Source organism: Pristiophorus japonicus, chromosome 24 (genome assembly GCF_044704955.1).
Source record: "Pristiophorus japonicus isolate sPriJap1 chromosome 24, sPriJap1.hap1, whole genome shotgun sequence".
NCBI classification, from domain to species: Eukaryota; Metazoa; Chordata; class Chondrichthyes; family Pristiophoridae; genus Pristiophorus; species Pristiophorus japonicus.
The window spans coordinates 1,465,542-1,480,168 of NC_092000.1; the positions used below are offsets into that span (position 1 = coordinate 1,465,542).

At 56.2% G+C, this 14,627-nt stretch overlaps 2 protein-coding genes across 4 annotated transcripts in view; one reads left to right on the forward strand and one right to left on the reverse strand.

Moving 5' to 3' along the window:
* dhps (deoxyhypusine synthase) lies at nt 1-9,957 on the forward strand. The gene is made up of 8 exons (XM_070867100.1): nt 1-82; nt 680-801; nt 1,517-1,613; nt 5,340-5,426; nt 8,644-8,749; nt 8,903-9,006; nt 9,090-9,215; nt 9,525-9,957. Exons 1-8 carry the CDS (start codon nt 80-82, stop codon nt 9,618-9,620), a joined length of 741 nt encoding a protein of 246 aa, XP_070723201.1. The 5' UTR covers nt 1-79; the 3' UTR covers nt 9,621-9,957.
* Nucleotides 2,638-14,627, reverse strand: part of wdr83 (WD repeat domain containing 83) — a 17,344-nt gene continuing 5,354 nt past the window's right edge. The window contains exons 5-9 of one of the 3 annotated variants that reach the window (XM_070867097.1): nt 14,429-14,555; nt 13,693-13,760; nt 13,498-13,606; nt 11,126-11,240; nt 2,638-2,962 (exon numbers count right to left, since the gene is read on the reverse strand). In XM_070867097.1, the coding sequence (XP_070723198.1) occupies nt 2,909-2,962; nt 11,126-11,240; nt 13,498-13,606; nt 13,693-13,760; nt 14,429-14,555 (473 nt within the window). In that variant the 3' untranslated portion in view covers nt 2,638-2,908. The other 2 variants (XM_070867096.1, XM_070867098.1) reach the window with 2 other exon arrangements.

Genomic DNA, 14,627 nt, shown 5'->3' on the forward strand with positions numbered 1-14,627 from the left:
CACCATCTTCCTGGGATACACCTCCAACCTCATCAGCTCCGGGGTCCGAGAGACCTTTCGCTACCTCGTGCAGCACAACATGGTACGGTCCGCTCCACAGCCACACGCCTGTCAGTCACAGTTGGTGGGCCCCCCCCCCCCAGGGCACTAACCCCCCTCCCCCCCCCCACCTCCCATGGACTCCCCCCCCCCCCCCCCCCCCGGAGCACTAACCCCCCCCCCCCGGAGCACTACCCCCCCCCCCACCCCCGCCCTCCCGGGGCACTACCCCCCCCCCCACCCCCGCCCTCCCGGGGCACTACCCCCCCCCACCCCCGCCCTCCCGGGGCACTAACCCCCCTCCCCCACCCCCGCCCTCCCGGGGCACTACCCCCCCCCCCCCGGGCACTGTATCTGGACACTGTTCCCGGATTGTGCTATCACTGAGAGCTCAGTGAGGTGTATTAGCCCCTGTGTGAAATGTTCACACGATGGTGTGTCTGTCACTGGATGGTGATCCCGTGCAGGAATGCTGACAGATCTATTGAGTGAGCTGGTGCTGCGTGGACTGTGGCTGGAAGCCTGGTTCTGTGTTTGGGGACAGGGTATTAATGGTGACCGGTGGACAGCTTGGTCACCCTGCTGCCCTTTCACTCCCCCTGTTTTTGGCCTCACTCGCTCACTCTCGCCTTCTCTGCAGGTTGACTGCGTGGTGACCACAGCTGGTGGCATTGAGGAGGATTTCATCAAGTGCATGGCTCCAACCTTCCTGGGGGATTTCAGCCTGAAGGGGAAAGAGCTTCGTGACAATGGGATTAACAGGTAATGTGCCGGCCTGGGGCATGCCATCTTGTGTTGAAGCACCGCGCGCTCTCTGTCTGTCAGCAGGTTCAGCCTGTGCTCCAAGTACTGGCCGTGTGAAGGGAGAGTGTCTGACTGGGGTGTGTCTCCGTTCTGGAAGGGAATTGAACCAAGCTGACTAGCACCACGCTGGCGAGCGCAGTGAAGCTGTGCCCAGCTGCGTCAGTGACTGGCAGCCTGCTGATCCCCACGTGGACTCAGTCCCCCAGTCCAGGTTCCCACACCGCTTCGTGCTGACTGAGCGGGTCTCAGCATCTCTGGACCAGGGCTCCGGCTCCTGCTCCTGCTCGCTGAGTAATGATGGAAGGCATCTGGTTGGATTTCTGAGGAAGTCAGGCTTGGATGTGCTGCACACCATTGTTGAATAGCCTGTCGACATTCACTGTCTCAGATCACTGGGGCAAGGTACTGGTGAAAGCTGAGCGCCTGTGGAACTGGACCATGCAACCATCGGGGAGACTGGAGGAAAACAAACCTGTCTATTGGTGGTTAATGGAGAGCTGGGCAGATTAATGAGGCACGGGTTAGATACAGAGTAAAGCTCCCTCAACACTTCCGTCAATGAATCTCGGCCACAACCTGAGAAATGCCACTTTAGTGTGAGCTGGGTTTGTTTCTAATACTGATGACTTATTATTTTGATCTGGGTGTAAATCATTTGGTAATTACTTGACAGAATCGGAAATTTACTGGTTCCTAATGATAACTACTGCAAATTTGAGGACTGGATCATGCCGATCCTGGATCAGATGGTCCTGGAGCAGAATGAGCAGGTGAGCTGAGAGGACTGAGCCAGGGAGAGAACATTCCATCAGCTGGCAGTGTGGGCCGGGGTTTGAAGGGTTAAATGTTGAAGATGGTGCGTAACTTTTATTCCTTTGGGTTTGGAAGGTTGTGGAAGAAAAACTTGCATTTCTATAGCACCTTTCACCACCACCGGATGTCTCAAAGCGCTTTACAGCCAATGAAGTACTTTTGAAGGGTTGTCACTGCTGTAATGGGAACGCAGGAACCAATTTTTGCACACAGCAATGTGATAATGACCAGATAATCTGTTAATGTTATATTGAATGAGGGATAAATATTGACCAGAACACTGGGGATAACTCCCTTGCTCTTCTTCGAAATAGTGCCTTGGGATCTTTTATGTCCACCCGAGAGAGCAGACGGGGTCTCAGTTTAATGTCTCATCCGAAAGACAACACCTCCGACAGTGCGGCCCTCCCTCAGCACTGCCCCTCCGACAGTGTGGCACTCCCTCAGTACTGCCCCTCCGACAGTGTGGCACTCCCTCAGTACTGCCCCTCCGACAGTGTGGCACTCCCTCAGTACTGCCCCTCCGACAGTGTGGCACTCCCTCAGTACCGCCCCTCCGACAGTGCGGCGCTCCCTCAGTACTGCCCCTCCGACAGTGCGGCGCTCCCTCAGTACTGCCCCTCCGATAGAGCGGTGCTCCCTCAGCACTGCCTCTCCGACAGTGCGGCGCTCCCTCAGTACTGCCCCTCCGACAGAGCGGCGCTCCCTCAGTACTGCCCCTCCGATAGAGCGGTGCTCCCTCAGCACTGCCTCTCCGACAGTGCGGCGCTCCCTCAGCACTGCACTGGAGTGTCAGCCTGGATTTTTTGTGCTCAGATCTCTGGAGTGGGATGTGAGCCCTCAATCTTCTGACTCCGAGGCGACACAGCTGCCCACTGAGCCACGGCTGACGGAGTAAATCTAACCGAAGGGTTGAGAGTGACCATGCGAATCAGTTGGGCAGTGTAATGTATTTGCTTCAGAATTCATACAACACGATGCTCTTGAGAACTAGTTGGTTTATTATCAAAGGTTTGGCTACATTACACTCGATCACTTCATCCAAATCATTAATATAGATTGTAAATAGCTGCAGCACCCCACTAGTTACCATTTGCCAACCTGAAAATGATCCATTTATCCCGACTCTTTGTTTTCTGTTAGTTAGCCAATCCTCTATCCACGCTAATATATAGGGAACTACTTCCTCTGGTGAGGGATCCACAACAATTGGCTTAGAATTAGAGCCAGGCCGTTCAGGGGAAAGACTTCTTCACACAAAGGGTCGTGGGAATCTGGAATTCTCTCCGCCCAAAAGCTGTGGATGCTGGGGGAAAAATAGAACATTTCAAGACTGAGATCGATAAATTTTTGCTGGGTAAGGGATATGGAGCAGAGTCAGGTAAATAGAGTTAGGTCACAGACCAGCTGTGATCTGACTGAATGGCAGAACAGGCTCGAGGGGCTGAATGGCCTCCTCCTGTTTCTGTGTAACAGGCTCGAGGGGCTGAATGGGCCTCCTGTTCCTGTGAAACAGTCTCGAGGGGCTGAATGGACCTCCTCCTGTTCCTGTGTAACAGTCTCGAGGGGCTGAATGGGCTCCTCCTGTTCCTGTGTAACAGGCTTGAGGGGCTGAATGGCCTCCTGTTCCTGTGTAACAGTCTCGAGGGGCTGAATGGACCTCCTCCTGTTCCTGTGTAACAAGCTCGAGGGGCTGAATGGACGTCCTCCTGTTCCTGTGTAACAGGCTCGAGGGACTGAATGGACGTCCTCCTGTTCCTGTGTAACAGACTCGAGGGGTTGAATGGGCCTCCTCCTGTTCCTGTATAACAGTCTCGAGGGGCTGAATGGACGTCCTCCTGTTCCTGTGTAACAGGCTCGAGGGACTGAATGGACGTCCTCCTGTTCCTGTGTAACAGACTCGAGGGGTTGAATGGGCCTCCTCCTGTTCCTGTGTAACAGACTCGAGGGGTTGAATGGGCCTCCTCCTGTTCCTGTGTAACAGGCTCGAGGGGCTGAATGGGCCTCCTCCTGTTCCTGTGTAACAGACTCGAGGGGCTGAATGGGCCTCGTGTTCCTGTGAAACAGTCTCGAGGGGCTGAATGGGCCTCCTCCTGTTCCTGTATAACAGTCTCGAGGGGCTGAATGGGCCTCCTGTTCCTGTGTAACAGACTCGAGGGGTGAATGGCCTCCTCCTGTTCCTGTGTAACAGGCTCGAGGGGCTGAATGGGCCTCCTGTTCCTGTGAAACAGTCTCGAGGGGCTGAATGGACCTCCTCCTGTTCCTGTGTAACAGTCTCGAGGGGCTGAATGGGCTCCTCCTGTTCCTGTGTAACAGGCTTGAGGGGCTGAATGGCCTCCTCCTGTTCCTGTGTAACAGTCTCGAGGGGCTGAATGGACCTCCTCCTGTTCCTGTGTAACAAGCTCGAGGGGCTGAATGGACGTCCTCCTGTTCCTGTGTAACAGACTCGAGGGGCTGAATGGACCTCCTCCTGTTCCTGTGTAAGAGGCTCGAGGAGCTGAATGGACCTCCTCCTGTTCCTGTGTAACAGGCTCGAGGGGCTGAATGGGCCTCCTCCTGTTCCTGTGTAACAGTCTCGAGGGGCTGAATGGGCCTCCTCCTGTTCCTGTGTAACAGGCTCGAGGGGCTGAATGGGCCTCCTCCTGTTCCTGTGTAACAGACTCGAGGAGCTGAATGGACCTCCTCCTGTTCCTGTGTAACAGGCTCGAGGGGCTGAATGGGCCTCCTCCTGTTCCTGTGTAACAGACTCGAGGGGCTGAATGGACGTCCTCCTGTTCCTGTGTAACAGACTCGAGGGGTTGAATGAGCGTCCTGTTCCTGTGTAACAGGCTCGAGGGGCTGAATGGGCCTCCTCCTGTTCCTGTGTAACAGACTCGAGGGGCTGAATGGACGTCCTCCTGTTCCTGTGTAACAGGCTCGAGGGGCTGAATGGACCTCCTGTTCCTGTGTAACAGTCTCGAGGGGCTGAATGGCCTCCTCCTGTTCCTGTGTAACAGTCTCGAGGGGCTGAATGGCCTCCTCCTGTTCCTGTGTAACAGACTCGAGGGGCTGAATGGACGTCCTCCTGTTCCTGTGTAACAGTCTCGAGGGGCTGAATGGACGTCCTCCTGTTCCTGTGTAACAGGCTCGAGGGGCTGAATGGACGTCCTCCTGATCCTGTGTAACAGGCTCGAGGGGCTGAATGGACGTCCTCCTGTTCCTGTGGAAAAAACTGCTCCCTGAGATGTAGATTTTGAGCAGTCAGAGTCGCCTTCACCAAACCCACTGCCCAGGAACTTTATCAAACGTGAGCGGCTGTGTTTTCAGATATTGAGACCGTGTTAGCCACGTGATACAACGATAATGGAGTTATTGACTAATCACCGCGACCAGTCAGTCAGTGGGCTAACCGACTGTGAGGGGCAGCAAGATTCTGCCTGATATATACACTTACACACACCCCCTCGCCCCCTCGCCCCTGCCCCCATGCTGGGTCGCGACACTCACCTACAGGGCCACAATGCCAGCCTGGGTCCCCCTGTCTGCGTAACCCTGGGACTGATGGTGCCTTTGCCCGAGGGAGCCCCCCTCTGTTGTTAGTGAGCGTTTATTTAAAGCCAGAATTCCCGGCAGCTTCAAATCCCGTGCCCGGTTGCCGTGGTGATGCAGGAAGTGATGCAACTGTATTGATGGTCTTGGTGCAGGGGACGAAGTGGACGCCATCGAAGATGATTGCTCGCCTGGGGAAGGAGATCGATAACCCTGAGTCGGTCTACTACTGGGCATCCAAGGTACAGGATTGGGTGTGTGTCCGTCTCACTGGGCCCTGCTGTCACTTCCCACATCCCCGCCCATCTCTGCCGCAACTCCCTCTTTCAATATCTCCGATCAGGCACTGAAACAGCCCAGACCAACGTCACAAATAACATCCTGTGTGATGTGACCATGGTGCACTATCCTGCCCCGAACTCTCACCGATCCGGCACATCTCCTCCGCTGTTCAGCTCTGTAGGACTGGCCTCACTCAGTTCCTGTCTCCCCTCTCCAATCGTAGCTTCCCTTCTGGCCCTTGACCCTTCCTCTTCCTCATCGACATGTTGTGCCTGGGTGACATTATCCACGTGTACACAGAGCGACCCCAGCTCAGCCTCCACCAGCTCTCACAACTCCAGTGCCTCTGTGTTGTCACTCTGCTTAACATAGACATTTACAGCGCAGAAAGGGGCCATTTCGGCCCATCGTGTCCGCGCCGGCCGACAAAGAGCCACACGGCCCTCGGTCAGCAGCCCTGACTGTTACATATAAACCCATGAACAATGACGGACAGGCAAAGAGCACCCAGCCCAACCAGTCCGCCTCACACAACTGCGACACCCTTACACTGAAACATTCTCCACTCCACCCCAACCGGAGCCATGTGATCTCCTGGGAGGGGCAAAACACAGATTAAAAACCCAAAATGCTTGTCCAACATCCAGTCTCGGATAAGCCATTGTTTTCAGCCCCCACCACAAACTCCATCCCCTCGCCACCCATTCCATCCCCCTCCTTGACCACGATCTCGGGTTGAACCAGAGAGTTCACAGCCAAGGCATCTTATTTGACCCCTTATCGGCTCCATCACAAAAACCACCTACCTCCCCCTCTGTAACATCGCCCGTCTCCGTCCCCTGCCTCAGCCCATCCGCCACTGAAACCCTCATCCCATCCGCCACTGAAACCCTCATCCGTTACCTCCAGACTCGACTATTCCAACGCACTCCTGGTCGGCCTCCCACCGTGCACCCTCCGTAAACTTCAGCTCATTCAAATCTCAGCTTGCCCCGTGTCCTAACTCTCACCCAGTCCCACTTACCCATCACCCCCTGTGCCCCGTGTCCTAACTCTCACCCAGTCCCACTCACCCATCACCCCCTGTGCTCACTGCCCCGTGTCCTAACTCACACCCAGTCCTACTCACCCATCACCCCCTGTGCCCCGTGTCCTAACTCTCACCCAGTCCCACTCACCCATCACCCCCTGTGCTCACTGCCCCGTGTCCTAACTCGCACCGAGTCCCACTCACCCATCACCCCCTGTGCTCACTGCCCCGTGTCCTAACTCTCACCCAGTCCCACTCACCCATTACCCCCTGTGCTCACTGCCCCGTGTCCTAACTCGCACCCAGTCCCGCTCACCCATCACCCCCTGTGCTCACTGACCCCGTGTCCTAACTCGCACCGAGTCCCACTCACCCATCACCCCCTGTGCTCACTGACCCGTGTCCTAACTCGCACCCAGTCCCACTCACCCATCACCCCCTGTGCTTACTGACCCGTGTCCTAACTCGTACCCAGTCCCACTCACCCATCACCCCCTGTGCCCCGTGTCCTAACTCGCACCGAGTCCCACTCACCCATCACCCCCTGTACTCGCTGCCCCATGTCCTAACTCGCACCGAGTCCCACTCACCCATCACCCCCTGTGCTCACTGACCCGTGTCCTAACTCGCACCCAGTCCCACTCACCCATCACCCCCTGTGCTCACTGCCCCGTGTCCTAACTCACACCCAGTCCCACTCACCCATCACCCCCTTTGCTCACTGACCCCGTGTCCTAACTCACACCCAGTCCCACTCACCCATCACCCCCTGTACTCACTGCCGTGTCCTAACTCGCACCGAGTCCCACTCACCCATCACCCCCTGTGCTCACTGCCCCGTGTCCTAACTCTCACCCAGTCCCACTCACCTATCACCCCCTGTGCTCACTGCTCCGTGTCCTAACTCTCACCCAGTCCCACTCACCCATCACCCCCTGTGCTCACTGCCCCGGCTCCTAACTCTCACCCAGTCCCACTCACCCATCACCCCCTGTGCTCACTGCCCCGTGTTCTAACTCTCACCCAGTCCCACTCACCCATCACCCCCTGTGCTCACTGTCCCCGTGTCCTAACTCACACCCAGTCCCGCTCACCCATCACCCGCTGTGCTCACTGCCCCGTGTCCTAACTCACACCGAGTCCCACTCACCCATCACCCCCTGTGCTCACTGACCCCGTGTCCTAACTCACACCCAGTCCCACTCACCCATCACCCCCTGTGCTCACTGACCCCGTGTCCTAACTCGCACCGAGTCCCACTCACCCATCACCCCCTGTGCTCACTGCCCCGTGTCCTAACTCACACCCAGTCCCGCTCACCCATCACCCCCTGTGCTCACTGCCCCGTGTCCTAACTCTCACCCAGTCCCACTCACCCATCACCCCCTGTGCTCACTGCCCCGTGTCCTAACTCTCACCCAGTCCCGCTCACCCATCACCCCCTGTGCTCACTGCCCCCGTGTCCTAACTCGCACCAAGTCCCACTCACCCATCACCCCCTCGCTGACCTACACTGGCTCCCGTCTGACAACGCCTCGATTTTAAAATGTTCATCCTGGTTAGATCACTCCGTGGCCTCGCCCCTTAGTGCCTTTGTAACCTCCTCCAGCCCCTCGAACTCTCTGATCCTCTCTCTCACCCTCTCTGCTTCACCGCTGACAGCTGTACCTTCTGCTGTCTAGACCCCGTGCTCTGGAAATCCCTCCGTCAACCTCCTCTTCCACACTTACGTCTCCTTTCAGAGCCTCTGTGAAGCCAACACTTGGACCAAGCTTTCCTTTGTCTCGGCTCCCATTTTATAAACAGAAGCAACTTGGGATGTTAAAGGCGTGAAATAAGTTATTGTATGTCCCAGTGCAGCATTGTGTTCACCATTCCCCGTCTTCCCTCCCTCCCTCCCTCCCTCCCCGTGTCTTCCCCCCTCATCTCCCCCCCTCCTCTCTTCCCCCCCCTCATCCCTCCTCTCTTCCCCCCCCTCATCCCTCCTCTCTTCCCCCCCCCCATCCCTCCTCTTCCCCCTCCTCTCCTCCCCCCCCCATCCCTCCTCTTCCCCCCCCCCATCCCTCCTCTCTTCCCCCCCCCATATGCAGCGGGTGTTCCCTGTTTCTGTCTTCCCCCCCCTGAAGTTGATCCTCTTGCTGTTGCAGAATAACATTCCCGTCTTCAGTCCGGCCCTGACTGACGGCTCTCTGGGGGACATGATGTATTTCCACTCCTACCGCAACCCCGGGCTGGTGCTCGACATCCTGGAAGGTGTGTGTGTGTGTGGGGGGGGGGGTCGGGGGGAGTTACCAAAGCTGCATGTTTGGCCATTGCTCACATTGAGTGTCAAAGCGAGGCCTGTTTGGGCAGAGCGGTGTTTCGGTGATACAGTGATGTCTGTTCCTTATGTTTACCTCAATCCAGACATTCGCAGAATCAACAACCAGGCTGTGTACGCCAAGCGAACAGGGATGATAATTCTAGGTGGGGGTTTGGTGAAGCATCATATCGCCAACGCCAACCTCATGGTCAGTACTCTGCATACTGCTTGTTCCCTGATCCGTCGTATTCCCTGATCCTGATCCATGTCTTGTTCCTCCCTCACTAACAGAGGAATGGTGCGGACTATTCTGTGTTCGTGAACACGGGCCAGGAATTTGATGGGTCGGATTCTGGAGCCAAACCGGATGAAGCGGTTTCCTGGGGGAAAATCCGCACAGACGCAAAACCGGTGAAGGTGAGTTTCCTTGGCTTGCCTCCCAGTGAACAATGGTGCCAGGGAAATCTCTCCGAGATCACCAGAACTCCAGTCTCTGTCACTGTCGGGTGATGGGTACAGAACCCTGCCCAATTGCACAGTCAGGGCCCAGGGCCCGAGTATATCGATGGGACGGACATTCCACGTGACCTCGGCTCAGTCACGTGATTTAACTCATGGGGAATAAAGCATCCATCACTGGCTCACGTTAAGGTGGGGGGAGGGTAGGTTCGGGGAGCATGGTTGGAGGGCTCGCTGTGTATTAAGTGTTTGTTCTTTATCCCCCAGGTCTGTGGCGATGCAACTCTGATTTTCCCTCTGCTGGTTGCTGAAACATTTGCTCGGAAGTTCAGCGCATTTTCCCCTCAATCGAAGATGCTTTAGTCGACTCTGTGGGTGCAATCCTGGAGCCTGCTGCTCGTGGCGAGGTCCCGCTGGAATCCGATGCCACCCGGAATCCGTTTACCCCCCTCACTTCCCACCAGAAGCGAGTGCTGCTGCCTTGGGAACGCACTGCGATTCCCACTGGCCCGTGGTGAGAGCCAGCCGTCTGTTCCTGGCTGTGCCCCAAGTGTGGGCTGGTCCCCATCGCAACACAGGCAACCCAAGATCCCCAAACAATTCTACCCCCCCCGTGTGGGAGATAGGCTGGACCCCTCCCGTGCCTCTCTCCCTCCTCCTTCCTTCTCCCCCCCCCCCCCCCCCCCGGCCGTCTCTCTCTCTCTCCCACCCCCCCCCCCCCGGCCGTCTTTCTCTCTCTCTCTCCCCCCCCCCCCCCCCCCCCCCAATCTCTCTCTTCCCCCCCCCCAATCTCTCTCTTCCCCCCCCCATCTCTCTCTTCCCCCCCCCCCCCCCCATCTCTCTCCTTTCCCCCCCCCCGTCTCTCTTTCCCTCCCCCCCCCCCCCATCTCTCTCTTCCCCCCCCCCATCTCTCTCCTTTCCCCCCCCCCCCGTCTCTCTTTCCCTCCCCCCCCCCCGGTCTCTCTCTCCTCTCCCTCCCCCCCCCCCCGTCTCTCTCTCCTCTCTCTCCCCCCCCCCCGTCTCTCTCTCCTCTCTCTCCCCCCCCCCCGTCTCTCTTTCCCTCCCCCCCCCCCCGGTCTCTCTCTCCTCTCTCTCCCCCCCCGTCTCTCTCTCTCTCTCCCCCCCCCCGTCCCCCTCTCTCCCCCCCGTCCCCCTCTCTCCTCCTCGTCCCCCCTGTCTCGGCCCCAGTAACTGCTGCAGACTGAACGCGGGTTTTAATTCTCCATTTAATCAGGGTGTGTGGCTGCTGCTTTTAAGGAATGAATAAAGTCAGTCGGTGAAATCGGCGATTGTCTGGAGTTTGGCGGCAGGTTTCTTTCCCGTTGGTACAAATAGCAATGACTCACATCACAGCACGGGGCCTGTGGGCACGGGGCCTGTGGGCACGGGGCCTGTGGGCACGGGGCCTGTGGGCACGGGGCCTGTGGGCACGGGGAAGTCACAGCGATGGGAATGTGCATCTTACTCCCCGATCTCCTGGGTCTATCGGGTCCCTGCAAACCCAGCTTCTGTCCTTCAGTTCGGGACCAGTGAAGGGCCGAGACTTTGTCCGGGACACAGGCTGGGGGCTGCTCTGTGCACCGTCACGGGGTGGTCTCTGTGCCGGCCTGTTCATCGGCCTCGTCACTCTCTTCTCCCCAGACCTGGACAGCACCCTCGGTGGCGGTGAGTAAACATGGCTGTGTGGGGTGGTAGCTCAGTGACTGCACCACGCCCTTCCCCACAGGTAGGGACAGCACCTGGGAGCCCTGCAACCAGTAAATCACACCGTGTTAACGGCATCTTACAACACAACCAGCATCACAGCACCGTACACAACCTCAGCATCCACCTCCCAGAGCAATGTGGGGGGGGGGGGTTCTGCTCACCTCGACCAGATCCCAAAAATACACGAGCCCATCCTCGGAGGCGCTGACTACGTGTGTGTCAGACTCGTTGAAGCAGCAATCCAGCTGGTACTCGCTGTTTCTGTGCCCCGTGTACCTGTTGACACAAAGGGCACCTTGGGTTTAGTTCAGCTGCGCGGATCGTTGCCAGATTACGCTCCACCGTCAGTCACTCGAGCAATGTGGCACACCGGTTGCTGGTTAGACGATGCGCGATGGAGAAACCCTCCTGGCCAATCACATGGTAACATCAATGGTTCAATGGCAGCCCTGCCGGGGGGAGAGGTAGCATCAGTTCAGGTTGAGTGGCTCAGGAAGAGGGCGTCTGCTGATCTCCCAGGGCTGCAAACCCAATACTTCACTGGAACAATTGGATCTTAGTGTCCACCGGACCCTCTGTGATTTTTAAATCTGTCCCTGTCCCTATCAGAGGCAGCACACTTTGGTCTGGAGTCTGGGTGCTGTATTGTCTCTCCTTCAGTCAGACCCCATCCGATACCCAAGGAGGGGAGGGACTGGTAGCCCAGTGCTCTGTGACCTGTCCCGTGTCATTGGTCTGGGCAAACATAGAAACTAGGTGCAGGAGTAGGCCATTCGGCCCTTCGAGCCTGCACCACCATTCAATAAGATCATGGCTGATCATTCCCTCAGTACCCCTTTCCTGCTTTCTCTCCATACCCCTTGATCCCTTTAGCCGTAAGGGCCACATCTAACTTCCTCTTGAATATATCCAATGAACTGGCATCAACAACTCTCTGCGGCAGGTAATTCCACAGGTTAACAACTCTGAGTGAAGAAGTTTCTCCTCATCTCGGTCCTAAATGGCCTACCCCTTATCCTTAGACTGTGTCCCCTGGTTCTGGACTTCCCCAACATCGAGAACCTTCTTCCCGCATCTAACCTGTCCAGTCCCGTCAGAATCTTATATGTTTCTATGCGATCCTCTCTCATCCTTCTAAACTCCAGTGAATACAGGCCCAGTCGATCCAGTCTCTCCTCATTTGTCAGTCCTGCCATCCCGGGAATCAGTCTGGTGAACCTTCGCTGCACTCCCTCAATAGCAACAACGTCCTTCCTCAGATTAAGAGACCAAAACTGAACACAATATTCCAGGTGAGGCCTCACCAAGGCCCTGTACAACTGCAGTAAGACCTCCCTGCTCCTATACTCAAATCCCCTAGCTATGAAGGCCAACATACCAGTTGCCTTCTTCCGTACCTGCATGCCAACTTTCAATGACTGATGTACCATGACACCCAGGTCTCGTTGCACCTCCCCTTTTCCTCATCTGCTGCCATTCAGATAATATTCTGCCTTTGTGTTTTTGCCACCAAAGTGGATAACCTCATTATACTGCATCTGTCATGCATTTGCCCACTCACCTAACCTGTCCAAGTCACCCTGCAGCCTCTTAGCGTCCCCCTCACAGCTCACACCACCACCCAGTTTAGTGTCATCTGCAAACTTGGAGATATTACATTCAATTCCTTCATCCAAATCATTGATGTATATTGTAAATAGTGGAGTGCCGCAGGGCTCAGTGCTGGGACCCCAGCTAGTCACTGCCTGCCATTCTGAAAAGGACCCGTTTATCCCAACCAGTTCTCTATCCACGTCAGTACATTACCCCCCAATACCATGTGCTTTAATTTTGCACACCAATCTCTTGTGTGGGACCTTATCAAAAGCCATTTGAAAGTCCAAATATACCACATTTGTGGGAAAAGCAGCAACTTGGCCCGGGCCCTCCGGAGCGGAAATGAGGAGCTTTGGTTGGGGTCAGTTCAGAGAACGGTTACAGCACAGAAGGCCATTCGGCCCGTCGAGCCCGTGCCGGCTCTCTGCAAAGCACCTCAGCCAGTTCCACTCCCCCGCCCTTTCCCCGTAGCCCAGCAATTTCTTTGTCCTTCAGGTAATTATCCAATTCCCTTTTGAAAGCCACGATTGAGTCTGCCTCCATCACCCTCTCAGGCAGCGCATTCCAGATCCTAACCACTCGCTGCGTGATGGGAGTTTTCCCTCATGTCGCCTTTGGTTCTTCTGCCAGTCTCCTTAAATCTGTGTCCCCTGGTTCTCGACCCTTCCACAAATGGGAACAGTTTCTCTCGATCTGCTCTGTCTACACTCATCATTTTGAACACCTCGATCAAATCTCCTCCCAAAACAACCCCAGCTTCTCCAGTCTATCCACGTAACTGAAGTCCCTCATCCTGGAACCATTCTCATAAATCTTTACTGCTCCCGCTCCAAGGCCTTCACATCCTTCCTAAAGTGTGGTGCCCAGAATTGGACACAGTACAGTTGGTGTTTGGTTCTGCTGCCTCAGGACACGACAGATACGCGACTGCACTTACTCTCCCAGCAGCTCCCCAGTCTCCTTGTCCAACAGGCGCAGCGTGCAGTCTAGGCTGGAGCTGAGCGAACACTGACCGTCCCTGCTGAAACACACACTCGTTATCGGACCTGTGAGAGAGAGCGAGAGAGACACGTTGACCGTCTGTCTATCTGAACTGATGAGTTCGAATTTCATCTCACGGTCCACCACTTACTGCCAACGTAATCTGCGAACAGCTGCCCCATACGCAGGTCGTATCTCCGGACTCGCCCATCGACAGACCTATAACAACAGGAGCCTGTTATAGTGCAGAACAAACAAGACCCACTCACCCATTCCTCTCTCTACACGCGGGATTTGGTGTGTATCGGTGTGTGTACGTGGGGTTTGGTGTGTAGTGTGTGTACGTGGGGTTTGGTGTGTATTGTGTGCACACGCAGGGTTTGGTGTGTGTGTACACGCAGGGTTTGGTGTGCGTGTGCGCGCACAGGGTTTGGTGTGTGTACGCGGGGTGTGGTGTGTGTGTACGCGCAGGGTTTGGTGTGTGTGTGTGTGTACGCGCAGGGTTTGGTGTGTGTGTGTACGCGCAGGGTTTGGTGTGTGTGTGTGTACGCGCAGGGTTTGGTGTGTGCATGTGTGCGCGCGTAGGGTTTGGTGTGTGTGTACGCGCAGGGTTTGGTGTGTGTGTACACGCAGGGTTTGGTGTGTGTGTGTACACGCAGGGTTTGGTGTGTGCATGTGCGCGCGCAGGGTTTGGTGTGTGTATGCGGGGTTTGGTGTGTGTGTACACGCAGGGTTTGGTGTGTGCATGTGCGTGCGCGCAGGGTTTGGTGTGTGTGTACGCGCAGGGTTTGGTGTGTGTGTACGCGCAGGGTTTGGTGTGTGTACGCGCAGGGTTTCTAGTTGTTGGGTTACTAGCGTAGTTCTTGCTGCCTTTCTGTGACGCTCACCCTGACAGGATTTCATGGTCTGAAACCTTCACACTGGAAACCCCGTCCTTCGCTTCATCCAAGATTTGAATGGGCTCTGGTCTCCGTGAGCGACAGTCCCAGCATCGAATCGAGGTATCGATGGAACCTGCAATCAGATTATCAGGCCAGTTAAGGAACGCCTAGCTTACAGGCCGAGTTACCACGCAGCCTCAAACTG